The 22465-nt window shown below is 36.6% G+C and overlaps 3 protein-coding genes and 1 pseudogene across 5 annotated transcripts; all 4 read left to right on the top strand.

Annotated features, from left to right (window-relative positions):
* The first annotated feature begins 253 nt into the window (after positions 1-253).
* Positions 254-2340, top strand: LOC125187048 (EPIDERMAL PATTERNING FACTOR-like protein 5). The gene is made up of 3 exons (XM_048083559.2): positions 254-645; positions 734-783; positions 1800-2340. Exons 1-3 carry the CDS (start codon positions 528-530, stop codon positions 2040-2042), a joined length of 411 nt encoding a protein of 136 aa, XP_047939516.1. The 5' UTR covers positions 254-527; the 3' UTR covers positions 2043-2340.
* A 638-nt stretch (positions 2341-2978) lies between these two features.
* Positions 2979-4659, top strand: LOC125187047 (CBL-interacting serine/threonine-protein kinase 11 pseudogene; annotated as a pseudogene).
* Positions 4660-8215: 3556 nt separating this feature from the next.
* LOC125191344 (P-loop containing nucleoside triphosphate hydrolases superfamily protein) lies at positions 8216-13524 on the top strand. Of its 3 annotated transcripts, none has more exons than XM_048088885.2 (11): positions 8216-8427; positions 8769-9771; positions 10313-10428; positions 10535-10654; positions 11013-11100; positions 11401-11492; positions 11569-11673; positions 12541-12650; positions 12927-13014; positions 13097-13132; positions 13217-13524. In XM_048088885.2, the coding sequence occupies exons 2-11, from the start codon at positions 8784-8786 to the stop codon at positions 13298-13300; spliced, it is 1827 nt and encodes a 608-aa protein (XP_047944842.1). In that variant the 5' UTR covers positions 8216-8427; positions 8769-8783; the 3' UTR covers positions 13301-13524. The 3 variants fall into 3 exon arrangements, with proteins under 3 accessions (XP_047944842.1, XP_047944841.1, XP_047944843.1); XM_048088884.2 differs by having other exon boundaries at positions 8216-8505; XM_048088886.2 differs by lacking the exon at positions 10535-10654 and having other exon boundaries at positions 8216-8505.
* Positions 13525-17253: 3729 nt separating this feature from the next.
* LOC125190428 (uncharacterized) lies at positions 17254-18091 on the top strand. Its single transcript, XM_048087744.2, has 2 exons — positions 17254-17486; positions 17706-18091. The coding sequence occupies exons 1-2, from the start codon at positions 17337-17339 to the stop codon at positions 17823-17825; spliced, it is 270 nt and encodes an 89-aa protein (XP_047943701.1). The 5' UTR covers positions 17254-17336; the 3' UTR covers positions 17826-18091.
* The last annotated feature ends 4374 nt before the right edge of the window (positions 18092-22465 follow it).

The raw sequence follows: 22465 nt of genomic DNA, 5'->3' as shown, positions 1-22465 counted from the left end.
ACTTATCACATTTACAGTTTATTATTTTTTTATAGTGAACCCTACTATCTATTAACTCATTTTTTTTTTCATATTTTATCATTATAAAATTAATAAAATAAGCTGTATGTTCCACTAATTTTTTTAGTTCATTTTCTATATCATTTCTTAAAAGTGGTGTTGGTTTCAAGTGTGACAATTAATAGCAGACATATGAGTATATATAGAATTGAATTATTGTTGAGAAGGGATGTGGTGAAGGAAGGATTGTCATTTCAAAAACTAAAAATGGTGATTGAAGAAATAAAAAAGAAAAAGGAGGTAGGAAGCAGGTGTATATAAGTTGGAGTTGTAGAGGGAGAGAGAGGGAGTTGGTGGTGGGGTGATGGCTGAGTTTGGGAAATGTAGAAACATAAAAGCCTGCCACATCAAATCTCACCCCAAACATGGCAAAGCTTAGGAATTGACCATACTTTTCCCATTCCCATCTGCCCCCATCCCTTATATTTCTCTCTCAAGCACCAGCTTTGTCGCATGGGGCGCCACAAATGACTCTCATCACTATGACCAGAAATCTCCCTCTCTACGCTCTATTCTCCTTCTTCTGCTGCTGCTTATGCTTCCATGGACTCTACTCTTCAAATCACCACACTTCTTCGCTTTCAGGTCAGATTCAACTGCTATATATATGTGTGTGTTTCAAAGTGAGATCGCCGTCGCCGGTAACCTAATCCTTTCCCCTGCCTTTTGGTAGACATGAAGTTTGTGTTCAATCTTAAAGCTGATGGCAATCACTTCTTCAAGGTAAGCTAATCCCTTCTTCACTCATCTTCTCCACTTCAGTAGTAGTAGTATGATTTTGATGCTTAATTAAACCATTTTAATTTCAATCCCTATCTTGAATTGTCCTTTATTATAATTTTCCACTTGCTAATTATTTGCTCAAATATACATTGTGTTATGTGTAATAAGAAATCTAGAGAGTCCTAGAAGGCTCCTCAATTATTAGAACTTTCGCCTCCAAGTTTAATCAAGCATTAAAATGAGGAAAGCATATGGTGGAGGTCCAGTTTTAAACGGCCGAATTACATATTTTGATTTGATAGATACATGTATCGTCTTGTCAATTTCTCATACACATAACCATTTCACCTGGAAGAATACGTTTGAAATTAAACTTTTTCCAAGAAAAGTAACATCCAAAGATTTCAACCTTAATTTAAGCGATTTATAATAAATTAAAAAGAGACGGAAGTGAGAGTTTTTGTGATTACTTTGATTTTTGCGCCAACGCAACAATCTTCTGATTTGGGACCCATGCCCATGCGCCACCTAGCCCAACATGACTTTCTTTTGCTACCGGGAGCAGGGGGGGTGCACGTTTGTCGTCATTGTAAATTTTTAGATACCGCAGCGCATGATTTTGCTCCATCCCCGTGAAACCCCGGCCCCGCTGCGCACGTTAGCTCCTGCCAATTTCTAAAATATCTGTTTGTTACAGCTTCAGCTTTTCAATTTCCCCCTTCTTTTTCGGACCTACTCTCGTACAGTTTTTAGGTTTTTTTTTTCTTGTTTTGAACTTTTATTCAATTTTTCCTATTTTAATTGAACTACTACTATTTGGTTCGCTCTGTTGGGTGAAACATTAATCAAAATTAATGGTCTTGCACCTGCGCACCAAACGATTTAAAATCTTTATCTACCAAATTAAGTATGCATACAATTCATTTTATATAAATAAACTGATTACATGAACAGTAAACTTATTTGGAAAAAGAATTTTAAAAAATTGATGATGAAATAGTAATAATTTGGTGCAGAATATAGAGAAAAACAATATTTTGGAGATAGGCGGAGGCCGAGTGAGAGGAAGCAGCATAGGGCCGAGAAGGCTACTACTGGGAGGTCCGGGGTCATCACCGCCGCGTTGCGCATGGAAATGCGGTGGATGCATGCCGTGTAAGCCGGTGCATGTGCCGGTGCCACCGGGGGCCCGGGTGACGACGGAGTACTACCCGGAGGCTTGGAGGTGTAAATGTGGCAATAAATTGTACATGCCCTGACTAGCTACTGCCCTTCGGTTAATTTGCCATTAATTGAACGCCGATCTACTTTGATTAGTTCCTACTAATATTAATTTTATTTGCTTAGAAGCAAGAGGAGGATATAGTATTACTATTAATTATTCAAATCACAGTTCAAATTTGTCGTCGCCACACATTATGTAATTAATTTTTTTACGTTGCTACCTATATGCTGTATGATTTGTAAACTACTCCATATATAACGAGTCAGAGCAACTGTGACATATGATAGTATTAGCCTATTAAGGCCAATGTTGGAATATCTTTTTTTTGGGAATGAGTTTTCAAAATGTGGACCAAAAGTTTCATACAGTACAAAACAAAATAGGAGTACTAAATAATGTTAAATGAGGATTGAATGAAAATGATAGTACTTACAAATGGTATATAAATAAAATATGCAACTTAGGATTTAAAGTTGTGTTATACGCAAACTAAGCGTCAAGTGTTGTAACTAAGATTATAAAGTGCGTGTATGGGATATCATGATGACATGATTTATTTGATACTCCGTATAATGTTATAGTATGGGATATTATGATTTTGCTTAAATTTAAAATTTTGTGTGTACAATACAACGGTATAATACATAGGAGTACTAATAATATTAGTAGTAGTACTTCATAGTAGTACGTAAGAAACGCCCTCCATAACTAATAATAAGGCTGTTATATGCTAATTGATCACATAAATGGTATTTACCACACATAATTAAATTGCTCTCCTTGTATTAAGGAAAAATTCCAAGGTCCAGCTGCGTGTGATAAAATTGTTAATTTTATTAAATCCAGAAAAAAAAAAAAAAAAAAAAACGATTGTACAAGAAGGCCTCCCAACCACAAGAAAGCCCGCGAACAAGTCAAAACCTCCAATCTCATCCCATTCCATCTCTATATAACATGAACATAGCTTCAACCATCCTCCTTTTCAACCTATATCTAGTTTATATTCTATTCTTTCCCATAAAATTTCTCAAACGAACATTTCAAATATTATTTGAATCGATTTCGAGGTCTCTAGGATCAGATACTAATCCAAGAGGCCTCCCAGCTTTCCCATGGCTGCTGTGTCGTCGGAAACCGCACTGTTCCAAAAATATGAGCTGGGCCGCCTCCTCGGCTGCGGCGCCTTCGCCAAAGTGTACCTGGCGAGAGACGTGGCGACCGGGCAAGAAGTGGCCATCAAGGTGATCCACAAGAGCAGGCTCAGAAACGACGCCAATCTCATCGCCAACATCAAGCGCGAGATCTCCATCATGAGCAAGCTCCGCCACCCCCACACCGTCCGCCTCTACGAGGTCCTCGCCACCCGCAACATCATCTACATCGTCCTCGAGTACGTCAAGGGCGGCGAGCTCTTCGCCAAGGTCGCTAAAGGCCGCCTCACCGAGGCTCTCTGCAGGAAATACTTCCAGCAACTTGTTGGCGTCGTCAGCCACTGCCACTCCCGCGGGATCTACCACCGCGATCTCAAGCCCGAGAATCTCCTCCTCGACGAGGATGAGAATCTGAAGGTGTCCGATTTCGGCCTCAGCGCGATCCGCGACCAGGTCCACTCCGACGGGCTCCTCCACACGCTCTGCGGTACCCCGGCCTACGTCGCGCCGGAGATTCTCGCCAAGCGAGGCTACGATGGCGCGAAAATCGACATCTGGTCGTGCGGCGTGATTCTGTTCGTGCTGGCCGCCGGTTATCTGCCGTTCAACGATCCCAACTTGATGAATATGTACCGGAAGATCTACAAGGGGGAATTCCGGTGCCCTAAGTGGATGTCGCCGGGGCTCAAGCGCCTCCTCTCGCGCCTCCTGGACACGAACCCGAACACGAGGATCACGATGGAAGAGATCAAGCGCGATCCGTGGTTCGCCAAGGGCTACAAAAACACCAAGGTTCGGGAGAGCGACTGCTTCGCGTTTGCTGCAGCGGAGCAGGAGAAGAGGCCGGTGGATATGAACGCGTTCGACATAATCTCCATGTCGTCGGGGCTGGATCTCTCCGGATTGTTCCAGGAGAAGCATGTGTCGTTCGAGGACGTGGAGCGGGTGACGGTGGAGGAGTCGCCGAAGAAGGTGATGGAGAAGGTGGTGGAGGCGGCGAAGGCGGAGGGGAGGGTGAATCTGAGGCAGAAGAAGGAGTGGGGGGTGGAGATAGAGGGGCATAATGGTAATGTGTTGGTGGGGATGGAGGTGTATCGGTTGAGCGAGAGGTATGTTGTTGTGGAGGTGAAGACGAAGAACGGTGAATCCAGGTTGTGGAATGACAAAATTAGGCCGATGCTTATGCAGGACACGGCCGTCGCTTGTTAGGGGATATTTGCTAATGTAAAGGTAGGAAAGGGTGAAACAAATTCCCCTGATCGACTGTGTCTACGACTACTACTATTACTATTTTACTGCAGCTGCTTAATCGCGTCCGCCGCCGATCGCCACCGGACTGTCAACGTAGTCCTAACCATCGGCTGTCGAGATGCGTTTGCTTAGAAAAAGGTTGATTTACTATGAAAATATTGTGTAAATTTCTGTCCGATGTAATATTTTACATTGTCGACGTAATATGTATGTACATACATTATAATTTTAATACTCCTATATTTATAAGGTGTGTCTATCTAAATACAATTTGAATATACTAATAACTTCTGGAACCCTAGCTACGTCGACCATAATACCCACGATTTTCTCCAAGTTTATTTGTTGATTTCATTATGGTAGGACGAATTGAGATATGTTTAGCAGAAGAAACTCCCTGTATTCATTCACTAGCAACCTTTTGTGTGCGTGGCCCAAAGAAATGTATGTGGATGAAATAGTGTTGAAGTTAGTGGCCCAATACACCTTAAGCCCAAGTGTCCCTAATTTTAACTAGTGTCACGTTGATGAACGACCCATTTCAGTTTTAATTTAACATTGTCAATTAATCAACAAAAAGTATTTATTTAATAACAATTTATTAGATCACGAAAAAATAATTTTTATAAGTTTGTAATTTAAACAGCAGAAACACATATTGATTAGGAAGTGTAATATTCAAAATGTCAAAGTTAGTAGTACTATAGAACAATAATGTGATAAACTGCACGACACTACAAAAAAAGCGTCCATTTACTAGCACCCTTGTGCTCGCAAAAGGGTAATAAAATGCTCGCAACAACTAGTTTTGCTAGCACAATTCGAGCACCAATTGTGCTTGCTATAACGCTTGTAGCAAACTTTAGAAGAATAGCTTACAAATCATGTATAATAATATAGCCCACGACTTTAGACGAATATCCAACAAATCAAGTATAATAATTTAGTCCACAACTTTAGATGAATAACTAACAAATCAAAGTTTTACCTTTCAATAATTGGAAAATAGCAAAATTGCTTTCCCACATTTCTCTACTCCCAATTCAATAATTGGAAAATATCAAAATTTGATGAGCTTGCTTCCCCATATTTCTCTACTCCCAACTTTTATGTCAGTAGATCTGGCAAACAATTTTGCTATGAGTGGAAGCTTGGTTTGGAATGTAACGGCAGAAGGGATGGAATCACACGGTGATAACAAATATGATGAAAGGTAACAAATGAGAAAGAAAAAAGTATTGGATAAAAATTAAAGTTTTGGTAGCACCTCTTTCTGCTCGCTAATTTGCTAGCACCTATTCCTGCTCGCTAAATTGCTAGCACATGTATATTTTGCACCGTTTGCTCGAAAACTTGCGAGCATTAAATCTGTGCTCGCAAAGCCCCTCGTTTTATTTCCCCCTTCAATTGGTTATTGTTTGCATTTTTCTCGGTTTCTGCTAGCAAAATTGGGAGCACCGTGGTGTGCTAGAAAAAAATTGGTACAAAATGGGCTTTTTTTTGTTGTGCAATAAGTAAATAAATAGAAAAAAAAAATTAATAGAACTTAACATGATAACTAACATTAACTCATAGGTTTTGAATAACATCTCTAAACAATTTTAAGAGTAGAGTCTTTAAAATTAACCTCATCATTACAAATTAAAATATTCAAATATATCCAACATAAGCAAATGATTAGCTTTGACTATTGTTAAATTTATTTGCGTACAACACTTCCAAAGGAAACTGACTATGTTTACATTTGATTAGAAACTTTGAATCATACGACTGAGGACCATGGGCAGACCCAAGTGAAAAGTAGGAGGGGCTAACAGCATCCACAGCGGTTGAAAAAAATTCGTCCGTCCGTTCTTGCCAGCGGCAAGGACGAGGTTGACCGCTGATGGGAGCTGTCCGTCCGTACCACTGAGCAACCTTACATGGCGCTCTCTGATTGGCCAACGGCTTATCCGTTGACATATTCAAATTTTTTACTTTTAAAAAATTTGAAATTAATTTAAAAAAATGTTTTTAAATTAAAAAAAAATATTTTTCCACTTCCCAAAAAATTATATCCATTTTCTACCAACTTTTAATTTATTTTTCAATTTTTTCCCCAAAATTCACATTTTCATCTATAAATACCCCCACTTCAACACAAAAAAATTCCCATAACACTTTAATTATGAGAATTTTTAATTTGTAAGATTTTAATTATGTATTTTTTTATTTTCTAGGATTTTAATTATGTATTTTTTTTTAGGATTTTAATTATGTTATTTTTATTTTTTAATGTACTTTTTATAATGTAGAAATGTTTTTAGTAATTGAATAATAGAATGGTGGGACTCTTGAGCTTGTCCTTAGCTAAGAGCACGGATGTGGGTGTTGTGCTCTTAGCTAAGGACAAGGAGTAAAAGTGGGTCCGGGCCCACCTCCGTGCTCTTAGCTAAGAGCACGGATGGAGATGCTCTAATGCGCTCATTGTTTTTTTTTTTTAATTTTTCTATTAATTTTTAAAAAAAATTTATTCAAATTTAGTGTAATTATATTGTAAAAACCTCTATAAATGTCTAAATTAATAAAAATATACTTTAAGAAAAATTTTCTCGGCCCCTGTCGATAAATATTTTTTCATCCGCCCATGTTGAGGGACAATATTATGACCATTCGAAGTTTCTCAGCTCATTGCATACATACAAATATACAATGTGTTTATATCCGATGCATATAGCAATATTATGAATTATAGAAGCTTTATCCCATGTAATAAGCTCCGCTTTTATAATCAACTCATGAAATATACTAAACATTGATATAAAGCAAAGATGAATTATTCTACCACTACACTATAACATTATTTGCTACTTGAATACTCTCTCCCTTCCAAAGATAAGTGAAACACTTCTTTTGGACACAAGATTTAAAAAATTAATATTTAAAGAGTTAAAATAGAGAGAAGAGTGGATAATAAAGAGAATAAAGTATAAGAGAGATAATTTTTTATTAAAACGGAAAATAACTTACTCAGACCATCTCCAATCATTTACGTCAAACTTAAACTCATTTTTGAGTATATGTCACATCAAAAATAGTTTTACTCCAACCATTTACACCATATTTAAAACTTACACCAATTTTGGATATTTGTCTCATAAAAATTTTGCAGTAACACCAAAATATGATTTTAATCCATTAAAATGCTCAAAAATAGATTTGGATGTGGTGTATAGTTGAAAAAATTATTTGCACAAAAAATAAGTTTTGATGTACAGTTAGAGATGGTCTTACAGTAGGATTGGAGGGAGTACTTGTTGGTAATATACATAAGTTTTATTCGACCATCTATATATGAGTTCAGGATCTGCCATTGTGTAGCTTCTCCTTCCGCTCTTTAATTTTCTTTTTCTTCTAAATCATCATGTTACAGGAATTCTATGGCGGTCACTGCAATTTATGGTATGTCAATTTATCACATACTCCTATTAATAAATTTTGGTAATTAATAAAAAAATTACTATAATATTTGCTTAAATAAAAAAATATTTATTACTGTACTATAATTTCATCATACGTAGAGAGATATTAAAATGATTTTTACCTAAAAAAATTCATATTAAATTATAAACAAGTGGAGTAAATACTAAAAGAAAAATTAAAAATAAGTTTACTAGGAGGCACAGTTTAAAAAAATTAAATGTGGAAACTAAATATAGTTATAGCAGAATTAGATTTGGGTAAGTTTTTTGGGCCATTTTAAAATTTGACAAAGTATATATTTTATTCCCTTATTTTTTCTGCTACTACTATTATTTCCAGAAATCAAAATATCAGTCACTGTCACATACACCCTTCTCTGTATTCTACTTGTGCCCCGCTCGGTCATGCTTCCACCGCCTCCACCACTTCTCGTCACCCGCCTAAATCTGTAGCACGCGGCAACATTACCCGCGCCCCGCCTCTTCTGGCCTTATTGGAGACATAATATACAGTAGTCCGAGAGGATTTTTAGCGCTCCCCGCAATTCATCAAACAGTTAGTGTGCATTCTTCTTTCTTCTACTAATTGCCAGTTGAATTGAATCCAACACCCTATTCAATCATTTGGCTTAAGGTGTTCTACTCAGACTCTCTCTTTCTGGTTATCGTGCTGCATTTCTCATGACATTGAGTTTTTTTTTTCTCGTCACCCCTAACCATTTCGTATCAACGTGTGTAAATGTATACAAATTGGCTCGCTTCACGTACTGTTAGGGTTTATATATACATATCTCAGATTATTGATCATGTTTTTTTGTTTGCTGTTCTAGGATGATATATACATAGTGTTTCTGCTTGTCAACTGGCATATGACATTTTTTGTTTATTTGTGTATAGTACTCCCCCGAACGAATGCCTGTGAGAAGGAGTTCAAATGAAGGTTCTTTTAAAGTTAGTAGAAAACCGAGGGTTAGGACAGGGAGCTCAAAAGGCTCGGAGGATGGAGTCAGAACCCCACGGTCAAGGGATAGTGGTGTTGGTAGAGGCCACAGGAAAGCAAGAGTTGCAACTGAGGGGTCGGACGGGTCAAGTGGGGGTCTTAGGACTGGAGAGGGTAAGAAGATAGGGAGTAAAAGGTTGCAAAGCAGGGGAAATGGTAGTGATGCTGCTCCGTATCACAGTGGGAATGGAAGATTGAGTGATGTGCGTGGCAGAGGAAAACGAGATTGGAAAACAAGGAGTGGGAACGAGGGGCTTGAACCGTTCGTTGGTGGGAAGTTAGGTCTGAAGAGGAAGAGAATCAGTGTTGATCCTAGATCAGTTGAGGAAGGAACATTCAATGGTAATGATAGAAAGTTGAAGTCCCAAACTAAAACAAATGTGCTCAACTCAAGTATGGATAATGGAAAGAAGTTGTCAAGACGGAAGGATTGTGAGTCTACAGACTCTAGCAGGAACAAGTCATTGACAGAGAGTAGTAAATTTAGGGGAGGTGAATCACGTGGAAGGGATTATGTGTTTAAGGAGTCCAGCAGGAACAAGCCAGTGACAGAGAGTGGTAAACTCAGGGCAAGTGTATCACTTGATAAGAGAGGGCAGAACGGTAAGATGGGACGTGCTGATAAGCCGAAGTATGTTAGAGACAATGCAATTGGGAATGTAAAATCAAAGATAAGTGATGACAGGAAAGCGCCTTTGGACACACAAAAGGAGTTGAATCGGAGAATAAATGCAGTTAGTTCTGTTGACAAGCGTTACAGTAGAAAGGATCAGAGAATGAAGGCCTTGATTAATGGTTCGTCTATAACAGAGGGACCACCTAAGAAGAAAAAACGAGGTATCCGGATAGACCCTTATGATACATCCAACAAGAGATTGGATGATAGTGCATCTGATAAAGGTCAGTGTGGTTTTTCTGTTGAAGGGTAGATGATCTATGTATTAATACATTACTATCATTTCTATATTGCATAGTGTTTTGATACTTGTTCCTTTGTTTTCCTTGGTAAAGGATTTTGACTTTCCAGAATTTAGCAACATGGAGGTTACATCATATTTGCTTACCAGTGGAATTTTGACTTGCATTATCATGAGATTTTAATCATTTATAAATTCACGAGGCAAAGAAAATTATCCCTGGATTCTATAAAACTTAGAGATGACTACTCGGCTCCTACTGTCGTAGAAAGAAGCTTGTGATTTAGGATTTAAAAGGCCCAGACAAATCATAGTTTAAATGGTATGGTAGCAGATTAAGGATAACATCAATGAAGAAATAACTAGCTTCCCTTTTGTAAATATATTCATCACCAGATCTGGGGCTGGCACTTTCAGTTTAGTGAACTGTGCCAAACTGTATTCTGGTACAAAACCATTAATGAACTCCCGAGATGAACATTTGGCTCTTTTGCTTAAGGTTGATTTCTGTGCATGATATCCAGGTAATAAACAGGTGAAAATACACGAGACAGAAAGCGTTGGGTCTGAAATTTCAAAGAATGCGCAATTTCGTGCCATCAGTCCTAGCTCCTCCATCCTTTCCTTCGTACAGGACAATGTAATAACCCATTTAACCTATATTTGTCCTTGGCAACTCTCACAGTTTCATTCTCAACTGTTAACTGCGTGATTCTTTTTTTCTTTTCTGGAAAATTGTAATCCAGTTATTAGGACGTAGACGTGAAATTGATTTTAAGAGGGCTGGCTACAACATTGAGCTTCCTGCTCCTTTAGACAACATACCCTTCTCAACAACTCCAGAAAGAGAACGCATTGAAGTACCAGTATGGAGTTACTCTGATTCTATTTTCAATTGTTTTTACCATTTTTATATTTGATATTGAAGTTAACAGGCTGAATGGACATAATGATGGATTGTTGGAATATAAGGCTGGAATATCATCACTCTTCAGTCCCTCCTATTATTCTTGATACCTACCATCATCTGCTTAAACATAGAATTGGGACTTCTCTTGCTAGACAAATTAAGATATACTATTCAATATTATGCTTTTATAGCAATATGTATTCTCCTTTTTTTCATTTTAAATACCTGAAGCAAGACTATCTGACGTGGTTGTATAAAACTGTTACTGGATCTTACATTGAGTCCTTAATCTTGTTAATTTGATTACCTTGCAGGCATTTAGAAACAAATTAGAATTCTTTGCTGCTGCAAAGATTTCCTCATCATTTCCACCTCCTGATCTTCCTGAGATTGCATTTGCAGGTAGAATAGTTAATAGTAGTCACCTTCCTTCAATATAGATAGAGTGAATAGTTGGTTTCTTCGAATTTGAATTTCCATGATCAAAGTTCTCCATTTTGTTGCTCTTATAGTACTTCTTAATTAGTATTGGCACAGGAAAATTGATGTATAAAACCAAAGTATAGATAAAAGATAATCATCTTAGGGCTCTAGTATCATTGTCTTTCTTACAAGATAATTCGGATTTGAAATGTTAGACGTTCATCTTTATTTCAGAATAAGTTGCTAGTTCTTACTTTGGACTTTGGATTACTCTGTTAGGCCGGTCAAATGTGGGAAAGTCATCATTGCTCAATGCATTAACGAGGCAATGGGGTGTTGTACGGACGTCAGACAAGCCAGGCCTCACACAGGTGCTGCATGTGTTGTTACAACTAATACTCAAAATATATTTGGCATACATTCTAACATCTTATCATCCTTTTCCAGAGTATCAATTTTTTTAATCTTGGACCAAAGCTATGTATGGTGGATTTGCCTGGGTATGGTTTTGCTTATGCCAAAGAAGAGGTGAAGGAAGCATGGGAGGAGCTCGTGAGTATTCTAACAAGCACTACAACTTTGTTCCTATTCACATATAATATGTCTATGTTACTAATTTTCCTTCAGACATTTTGGGTTTCTTGTAATTTGTTGATGACTAGTCGGACGTTTGGCCACTTCTAGATCTAGTTAAGATAACTGGCATGTCAATTTCTTGAAAGCTAACTTAAAAAAAAGAGGTGAAAGGAAAGGGAAGTCATTTTAAACTGGATTTATTTGGGAAACTAAAGGCTAATGATAATGGTGGTCAGTCACGATTATCAGTAGAAGGAAATCAAGGAATGGGAATCTAGATCTGGCTGTCAATGGTGAATGGATCAGTAGTCATAGCATGATATGACTTCTTGTCCTTCAAATTTATGTGAGGTATGTGATGGTAAGAACAAGCTCAAGAAGCAAATTCGAATCACACACTCCTTGTTTTAAATTGTTAGTGCACAAATCCTTTAGTGCACCTTTATTTGCAGTATTTGAAACCAATTTGGATAGAATAATATTTATAAAAAAGAATTGTGATGTTTGGAGGTCCTCCCTTGCATAATTTTTGTTCATTTAGTCATTAGTTAATCTAGTTCTATGAAAAAATTGATAAAAAAGCATCTTGAACATGGGAAAAAAAGTTACAATGGATGCACATTATACGTTTTAGGGAGAATCAAAATAAGCATAGTTACAACGGATGCTCAATATGCCTCTTTTGCAAATTTGTAATTAAAAGATTTCAACCATAATGATTTAACTTTTGTTAGTGGTCTGGTCGGATATGCTGGTGGTTTCTCTTTGCGTTGTTTGATATGTGTCGTCAAGATGTTGGTTACACGCTGTTTCTTATAGGGGCCAATCATGCATCCTTTGCAGGTAAAAGAGTATGTCATGACACGTGTTGGTCTAAAGCGAGTATGCCTTCTTATAGACACAAAATGGGGTATGAAGCCAAGGGATCTTGAACTAATTGATCTGATGGAAAGGTAAATAAATTATTTGCGCGAACTCTGCCTCTGTTAGTTTAATTTTAGTTCCAAAGTTGCTTTACTCTTTATATTTCGCCTTGGGTATTATAGTCTTCAATGCTAGACAGGCCAACTGCGAAATAAGTACATTATGTATATATAGATTGTGTACAATTGTTTTAGTGATTTGATGAGCATCGTTCTGAAATACTCCATTTTTTTTGCTTCTAGTTTCTTGTAAATTTCACCAATAATATTTTTTATTACCCACCCTTCACCATTTTAAATGTGCAGGTATGAAACAAAGTACCAAATTGTTTTAACAAAAACTGATTTGGTTTTTCCAATTGATGTGGCACGACGAGCAATGCAAATCGAAGAGGTAAGTCTTGTAGGAGTATATTTGTATAGAAATCACATCCATATAAACTTTTCTGACTGGAGCAACATCTGTGATCTTACAGAACCTCAAAGCAAAGAAATCTGCAGTTCAACCCTTGGTATGGACATCGATAATCAATCTCTTTACTGGTCGTTTTATCTATAATATGAATCATAATTACAATAATATTTTCTAACTACAGATGATGGTAAGCTCAAAAACGGGGGCTGGTATTCGAAGCTTAAGGACAGTACTAGCTAATGTTGCCCGGTTTGTGCCACGCTAGAAGGCGCTTTTTCAAAGGTATTTGCTCATGCTGGATTTAGACTTAGTCACCCCGTCTATTTGTGGGTCGAGTTAACAATTTTTTTAAAAAAATTTGAGATGCTATAACACTTTTATAGTCATAGAAGATGGTAAGTCTTGTATTTGACGAGGTTGTGATTTGGAGGTGCGTGAAGATTTAAAAATCAAAGAGGATGAATGCATTTATTCACTATTCCAACTTAATCTTTCATCACTATATGACTTTTGTTATGAGTGCTTCATGTGAGTTGAATTTTTCATCATCAAAGTCGCTGTGTAGTTGGTAATAGGAGTGGCGAAACGGGTTACCCGCGGGTACCCGTACCCATTTTAGCCAAATTTGTTGTCCCAATACCCGCCCCGCGGCATACCGGGATTACCCAATACCCGTGTCGGGTATCCCGTACCCGACATTGCGGGTACCCGTACCCGACCCAAAATCCTAATAAAAATTTTGAAAACCATAATAACCGTCAACGTTCCCTAATTTACTTTATTAATATTGATGGTAATGTTGAATAGATTGAGAATAAAAGTGAGGGGACACTTTATAGCTAATTCCGGTGAGTTTTCAATTGTATGTTCGTTGGAATATAAAAATATTTTAAAAGAACTCTTAGATTATATAAAGTATTTCCATTATTTCTCCTTAATAGAGGCATTTCAATTTCTTCACTCATTTTGAAAATATAATAATAGAAATACTCTTCTCTACATTATTATCTCTCTAACTTTATTTTTTCTCCATTCTAACTATTTATTTTTAATTTTTTAAAATGAGTGCGTATATGGCTATTAAGTAAATATTTTTTAACTATTTACTTTTTTTCTCCACTTTAACAATTTAAACATCTTTATTAATATGGAACGGTTAATATTGAACGGAGAGAGTATTAAAAGATAGAATATGGCTAATACTAATAATAACGGGTATTATCGGGACTAACGGGTATACCCGCGCGGGTAGTGGGTATACCCGCTATCCGCAAAACTCTAAAACACACTACCCGATCCCGCCCCGTTTCCCGTTATCGTCAGGTAGCGGGTACCCAATTCCCGGCGGGTAGCGGGTCGAGATGGAAATTACCCATTACCCGCTACGCATTTTGCCACCACTTGGTAAGGTTAGGTTTTTTCTTATTTTTCTTTTTAAATTCGCCACTTAATCTTGGAGTCCGAATATTCCTTCTAAAGTATTGAGTTTTATTTCTAAATTTTGCTGAGTTTAGGTGTGGAAATCACATAATATGCATTCGATAATAACATAAATATATGCTATTATAAGCAATGATATCATATAGAACTATTTTAGTTGCATAGTGCTAATGTTGAAATAATATTTGAAATATGTTTACAATAGAGAAATTCGGTAATTTTAGGATATTTCTGAAATAAACTTTAAAATACTCTTGAACTTGTCTTATATGAGGTAATTTTAGTTGCATAGTGCTATTGTTGAAATAATATTTGAACTTGTCATATGTATTTTCGTGTATTGCATATATCCACTAATTGAGAACGACGTAATGAATGATATAGTCACTCCCCACATATACTTTCATTATAAAATACTATAGCAATAGATAAAAAAAATTAATAGAAAATAAAATGGATTAGGTATTTTTACAACAAAGTAAAAAGGAAATGCGGAAATGATTTTGACTAATTCCGCTTGCAGCCAAAACAAAGTGGGAAGCCAAACTGAAAAAAAGAAACACTAATGCAATACAACTCATTATACATCATGTCATTCTGCTTTGCTAAGGTTACAAGTCAATATAATTTCTTTATTAACACGCGTTTACAATTCTAGAAGTGCTACTCCACTATTTTTCAATATTTTTATAATATTGAAGTAATTGAATCCAATTACAAAACTAATATTACCTCCACAAATGGTCAATAAACAAAATCACTTATAACTATGTAAAATTCAATATGAACAATTTCTATAGTACTAATACCTCCATTTTTAAAAGTACAAATTCTTGAAATGACATGAATTTTAATACGCACTAATAAAAATAAGAGAGAGATCGAAAGAAAAAATAATTGAAGCATAGATAGTGAAGAATATGTTCTAAGAAGTACCACATTAGAGAGAAAAAAAATAAAAAGGTTTTAATTATAAGGACAGATAAAAATAGAATTGTACATACAAATTAACCTTAATTTCAAAGTATGTAAATTAATTATGCTAAATGAGATGTTGGGCATATAAAATTCAAATTGAACAGTTTTTATACTTCCTCATATAAACAAGTTACTAAGATGGGGAAGCACAGAAAGCACTTAATCAACCAATAATGTGATTATTCGTTTCACTTAAAATAATGTGGATAGCTTCGTTGATCATGTTTTGTGACAGCTACATAAAGTTGAATTGATAAATCATTAGGTGTGGTGTGCTTGACATTTCGCACATTCTCCTTGCAATGTTTAGTGGATGAGCTTTGACTTTTCTTTCTTTATTCTTTATTTGTGATGTGGTGGTTATAACCTCTACATCATTAGTCATAAAATTGGACAATATGTAATTAACTAGACAATGACAATTGACATGGAACACACTACATTTTATCAAAAACAAGAAGACGATAAAAATTTAATAGGAGGTTCAACTTCATTTTGGCACTTGAGCAATGTATAAATGTGCCCACTTTAGTGGCCGTGCTTGAACTAATAACACACGAACAACTAGTAGTACTAATTAATTAAATTCACATTTTTATGTCTGCCTAAATATTAAATGACTAAGCAGTATCATTTCTAAATATCTTGTAAACGTTACAAGATAATTAAAGACCTGGTTTGTTTGATACCTAATTACTATCTGTGACACATTCTCTTACGAGACTTGGTAATAAAGATGACTTTGAGCATATCAAATATATTCACCAGTGATGTTTCTGTGTGTTGAAAATGTCATTGTTGTGATTAATTTTGTACTCCCTCCGTTCCATAGTAATGGAGGCGTTTCTTTCCGCACAGAGATTAAGAAAAAATGTGTCAGATGAGTTAAGTAGAGGAAGAATAAAGTGGAAAATGAAAAAGGCCAAGAGATAAAGAGAGAAAAAAGTAAGAGAGAGTAAAGTAAGTGTGGAAAAATGTGTTGACTTTTACTAAAAAGGTAAATGACTCTATTACTGTGGAACGTATCAAAATGGCAAAATGACTCTATTACTATGAAACGAAAGAGTACAATACATTAAAAATATTGGTTTACTTAAATCTTTTTACACGCATCCCACGCACTTAATAAAATAGTACTCCCTCCGTCCCAGAGAAGTTGGCACACTTTCCTTTTTAGTTTGTCCCACAAAAGATGTCACATTTCCCTTTTTGGAAAAAGTTTTCTTTCACATGAATATAAATATTATATTTTCTCTCTCCATTTAACACACAAAACAAAACCTCCTAAAATCCCGTGCCATTTTCAAAGTATGTCAACTTCTCTGGGACGGAGGGAGTAGTAAAATAGATAATATCTAAAATGGATAGAATGTTTTTTAAGATTAAAATCAATAGTCGGTAATCAATTCGTTTCAATTAATTATTCTCATTTTAGTAGACAAAATGAGATTAATTGAATAAGCTTTATTACTTAAATTTAAGCAAAAAGTAGTGGGTAGAGCAGAGGGAATTCTTGATCGAGTAAACTATTGCAATAGAAAAGTTCAAATCAGTTGATCAATTGTCTGTATTTTATCTAGAAACAGTCTATACTTTTCTGCCTATTTGTATTAATTCCGACACATAGGATTTGACTCGTCTCCCTACAAATAGAATCTAAACATAAAGATCAAGATTAATTTGACTTAATTTTTCCCCAAAAGAGATTAGTTAAAAACAATAATTAGGAGAAGATGATTATTGAAAATTAGATGACCTACTACCACCAATCATATAATAATACCACTATTTCAATTCATATTCTTTTCTTCACCCATTCACAATCAACCACAACTTTCTCTCTCTAAAACCAGAAGAGAGGGAAACAGAAAGAGGATTCGGAAATGTGTCCGCTCAGAATTATTTTGATCTTCCTCTCTGCAACCCTCGCCGGATTCTTCGTTCTCAGAAACCTCAACTCCTCGCCTGACCTTTCAAACGACGCCGTCGAAGAAGAATCCGACTCCTCTGACTCCACCCCTCTCTCTTCCAAGGTACACAACCTCTATTTTCTCAATCCAATCTCCAAATTTCACTTTTTTCTCATTCAATTGCTAGAATCAACAAAATTGTCTTCTGAGGTTGGTGATTTGCGCACTATCTGTACGCAATTACAAAGTAAAAAAATGAAAATGCCATGGAAATTGAGCTCTGTTATGCCCAGTATTGCTATTTTTCATATGCGTAAAGCTGATTTCATGTGCTATAATTAGGTTTGCACGGCGTTTGGGAAGGGATTTTGGACTTGCGTGGACATGGCAAGCGGCAGGTACCTGTGGAGGAATTTGGTTTCATCGAGATCTTCGACAACGGCCAAGCTTGCTGCCGATTAATTCAATTGGTAATGTTGTAAAATTGGCCATAGAGGTGATTCTGTTGTGGTCATTTCTTGTGACGGTGTGTTGATTCTCGATGATGAACCCTTCAAAATTTATACACGAGTAATTTTTTATATAGAGAGCTCATATAACGTACTACCACTGTGCTGATGGTATGAAATAATGATTATTTGTATAGTTTTAGTGTATACAATGTATATCCCTTTCTTATTCCTTCCCACTTTTATTCATATTCGAAATGTAGAATACATTTTGTGGTATTTGCGAGTGAAGTTCTTTCTGTGTTACAAAGATGATCTTTTTATGCTTATGTTAAAATATGACAATGGACTCCTACTGCTTTCTGTTTTATGTTCCTTGTTTAAATTTACTATCTTCTTGAGTAAGACCTTCTCTTGCTAAGGAACGTGGCGATTCTCGCTCAAGCACATACTCATACACACACTTGTTATCCATGTCCAAGCATTGGAAATTAATAGTGAATCGACTGAGTCAGAGCTAAACGTATTTATGTGCTCTAATTCGAAAGTATATGTTTAGAACTAGAAGGTATGTGCAGTTTGAAGTATTTGTTAATTGTTATCCATTATGAGTTTGAAAGTGAGAAATAATGCTGTAATTGAGGATACACTTCTTGCCAAGCAATAGATTGTAAAGTTGATTCAATCTTTTGCCTTGAATCAACCTATAATCTTGCTGTAGTGTGTCTTCTTCATTTACGGAGAAAGCCCTTTGAGCAGACTGCATATAATAGGTTGTTATGTGAGCAACAATTATATTCGGTCCTCTACCACATGAAACTGCGGGACACGGTTTTTTTAAGGATGTTTTGCAATTCAGGTGTCATTGACAAGGATGCTTGATATGAATAGGTTTCTAAAATTATTTTTGAATTGATCGGTACAAAACACTCTTATGAAGTAACTGTGTCATGGTGGGGATTATCTGAGAAGCTTAAGCATTGATTGATCTACTTGCTGATTTTTGGTTCTGGACTCTCTCTCTCTCTCTCTTTGTTATGGTCTGAGTCTACATTAAACCTTGCTACTTTGGATTGCATGTTACTGTTTTTGCAATTGTGATGAAAAAATTGTTAGGCTAGTTATTAACAGCTATACTACTGATCCATGTTCGAGGTATATTTTCATTTTTAGCTTCTATGTTGGAAATGCTGGACTCATGTGTTCTGCTTAATTTCCTTCTATATGGATATTAGTGTTGTAATGTGGCTGAGAATTTTTTCTTATTTAATATTCCAATTTCAAAAGGGATCGGACATACCAGAGTTTGTCCAAATTTATGATTTAAATGATCATTGCCCAAAAAGAGTAATAAATTGATAGTAACTTTCTAGTATTTAGTATGAGGCTAATGTAATTAAGATGCAAAAGGGTAAATGCGATTATTATTTTTGAACGGATGGGGTAATAATTGGAATTTAAATGAAATGATAATATTATGTTAGAGCATTGGTGCTCGCTGGCTGCTGCTCGATGCATCGAGCACACTGACGTGGCGCAATTCTATTCGCCAACGGCTGTTGGATTTCCTTATTTTTTTAAAAAAATCGAAAATAATACCAAAAATAAAAATAAAAAATAAAAAATTGGATTCCCAAAAATATATAGCTGTTTATTACCCGTTTTTTAATTTTTTTTTATCCCAAAAACATCTATAAATACTCACATTCATCATCCATTTCATAAAACTCATCTACATCTTCCTCACTCACTCAAACCCTCTTTAAATTCAAAAATGGATTTCACCGATATCATTGCGGAAGCGGAGCGCGAAGAACAAGAATACTATGAACAATATCGTGCAGCCTATGTCGCCGCCAATACCCTTGCCCCTCCTCCTCGACCAACTAGATCAACTCGTCGCTACATCCATCGTGATCGGAAGGGAGCCAACGAAAGGCTCGTTGCCGATCATTTTTCCGACCAGCCGCGGTTTCCAGAAGATTACTTTCGGCGCCGTTTTCGCATGTCAAAATGGTTGTTTATGCGTATTGTCAACACATTGTCCGCCCGTGTTGAATACTCTCAATCAGGTATAAACGCAATCGGTAGGCAAAGTCTCTCGGCGTTGCAAAAGTGTACTTGTGTCATCCGACAACTTGCTACTGGGCAAAAGACTGACCTCTTCGACGAGTATTTGCATGTGGGTGAGTCAACTGGAATCCTATGCCTCAAAATTTTTTGTGACGGCGTTCGTTCTGCTTTCGGCGAGGAATTCCTTCGGGCACCCACCACCGAAGATTGTCAACGGTTGCTTCATCTTCACGAAACAATCCATGGTTTTTCTGGTATGTTAGGTCGCATTGACTGCATGCATTGGAAGTGGAAGAATTGCCTGACTGCTTGGAGGGGGCAATACTTAAGCGGCCACAAAGGTGACGGCCCAACGTTTATCCTTGAAGCGGTCGCCGACTACCGCCATTGGATTTGGCATGCATATTTCAGTGTTGCCGGATCCAACAACGACTTGAATTTGCTCTATTTTTCATCACTCTTCAATGATGTTTTGAATGGTGTAGCACCGACGATCGACTTCACCGTCAACGGAAATGCATACCACATGGGTTACTATCTAGCCGATGGTATCTACCCACAGTGGTCGACTTTCGTGAAGACGTTCAGCAATCCGCAAGACCTGAGACGGATTCTTTTTGCGCAGCGTCAAGAGTCTTCTTGGAAAGACGTCGAAAGAGCTTTTGGGTCCTTCAAGCCCGATTCAACATTGTAAAGGTCTCGTCTCGGCTATGGTACGTTAAGAATATTGCTGACATCATGTACACGTGTATTATTTTGCACAATATGATTATAGCTGACGAAGTTCCGAGGGCGGCTAACTTTAACGACGAGGATGAAGCCGGAAGCTCAACCGCGAGGTCCCCCCCATGCTGAAGTGTGCATACGACGGTGGGCGAGAAGATCGAAACAAGACACACAATGCGCGATAACAGAATCTACAATGAGCTACAAGAAGACCTAATCAAATACATTTGGACGAAATTCAGCAACGAGTAGTGGGTTTTTTTAATTTTATGAATTTAATTAGGTAATTTTTAATTTTTAGGATTTTAATTAATGTAATTTTTAATTTTTAGGATTTTAGTTATGTGATTTTTAATTTTTCTTAATTTGTAATAGTATTCTGAGTATTTTTAATGCATTTTTAATATTGTGAAAATGTTTTTATTTAAATTGAATAATAGAATGGTGGGACCCTTGAGCTTATCCTTGCGGAAAAGCATGGATGTGGGTGTTGTGCTCTTGCCTAAGAGCAGGGAGTAAAAGGGGCAAGAGCACGGATGTGGATGTTCTTACTCTTAATTTTTAGTTGTCTTTTTATGGCTGAATTTTGCTATAAAGTTATTGATACATCTGACTTCTGACATGTTGCTTTTGCGATAACAAACATAAGAGGATCTCCATCTGTGCTCTTAAATAAGAGCACGGAGGTGGGTCCGGACCCACTTTTACTCCTTGTCCTTAGGTAAGAGCACAACACCCACGTCCATGCTCTTCGGTAAGGATAAGCTCAAGGGTCCCACCATTCTATTATTCAATTCAAATACTTTAATTACTAAAAATATTTCTACAATATAAAAATACATTAAAAAATAAAAATTACATAATTAAAATCCTACAAATTAAAAATTACATAATTAAAGACTAAAAAATACCCCGTGAAAGACTAGTCCTCTAATTTGGAGACCCCGTATAATTGCCACAAGTGTTACAAGTTGGTCGGGAGTCATGCTAGACCTATCGGGTAAGGCAGGTAGCCACCCGGAACTTGAGAACCTTGGGTTTGAGGAGGGGCCGAAAATTTCGTTTCCAAACTAGGGAATGGCTCGGAGTCGAACCAATCGTGGTTCCAACCGCGGGAGCCGGAGGGGTGATCGTCGGAGCCGGACATGTGTAGTGTGAATAAGAGAATATGAGAAAAAAGATGAGAGAATAGATGAGAACTGATGAGAGAATTTAGATGAGAGAATATATGGGAATTGTGTAGTGTGGCAGGAATTTTTTTGTGTTGAAGACTTGAAGTGAGGGTATTTATAGATGAAAATGTGAATTTTGGGGAAAACATTGGAAGATAAATTAAAAGTGTGTAGAAAATGGATATAATTTATTTGAAAGTGGGAAAATATTTATTTTATTTAAAAACATTTTTTTAATTAATTTTGATTTTTTTTAAAAAGAAAAAAATCAATTTGCCAACGGCATAGGAGCTGCCACATAAGGCTACTCAGCGGCACAGACGTGCTTTTATTTAAGAGCAGTACCGTCCCGCTGGCACGGACGGACAAGCTGCATTGGCGGACGCTGCGGATGCTCTAAAGAGACGAATACAAACTACGTCAATACATTTGGTGAAGATGAAAATTCTTGGATTGTTTTTACACATCGTTCCAATTCCCATATTACTATTTCAAATAAAACTCAATGCTACGGTAGTCTGCATAGGAGTATGTAGCATGAATCATTGGATCTGTGATCTGTCGCTAAAGTGGGCGTGGGTCTACAATCTACATAGTCATCATATCATATTGTTGGATCAGTGAAGTGTTCGTGGTCGGTTAATAATATTGGAGGCATTTAATTTTGTAATGATTTTTGACG

This window comes from Salvia hispanica, chromosome 5, assembly GCF_029641045.1.
Source record: "Salvia hispanica isolate PSC_SH4W2 chromosome 5, Shi_PSC_v1, whole genome shotgun sequence".
Taxonomy (NCBI): Eukaryota; Viridiplantae; Streptophyta; class Magnoliopsida; order Lamiales; family Lamiaceae; genus Salvia; species Salvia hispanica.
The sequence above is the reverse complement of the archived record's forward strand: the minus strand, read 5'-3'. Positions and strand labels throughout refer to the sequence as shown.

Coding starts and splice junctions, on each gene's coding strand:
- LOC125187048 (XM_048083559.2), top strand. CDS start 528: ATGACTCTCATCACTATGACCAGAAATCTCCCTCTCTACGCTCTATTC. Junction 646..733: donor CCACACTTCTTCGCTTTCAG/GTCAGATTCAAC, acceptor GCCTTTTGGTAG/ACATGAAGTTTGTGTTCAAT. Junction 784..1,799: donor ATGGCAATCACTTCTTCAAG/GTAAGCTAATCC, acceptor AATTTGGTGCAG/AATATAGAGAAAAACAATAT.
- LOC125191344 (XM_048088885.2), top strand. CDS start 8,784: ATGCCTGTGAGAAGGAGTTCAAATGAAGGTTCTTTTAAAGTTAGTAGA. Junction 11,101..11,400: donor TCCTGAGATTGCATTTGCAG/GTAGAATAGTTA, acceptor TTACTCTGTTAG/GCCGGTCAAATGTGGGAAAG. Junction 13,015..13,096: donor GAGCAATGCAAATCGAAGAG/GTAAGTCTTGTA, acceptor GTGATCTTACAG/AACCTCAAAGCAAAGAAATC.
- LOC125190428 (XM_048087744.2), top strand. CDS start 17,337: ATGTGTCCGCTCAGAATTATTTTGATCTTCCTCTCTGCAACCCTCGCC. Junction 17,487..17,705: donor CCACCCCTCTCTCTTCCAAG/GTACACAACCTC, acceptor TGCTATAATTAG/GTTTGCACGGCGTTTGGGAA.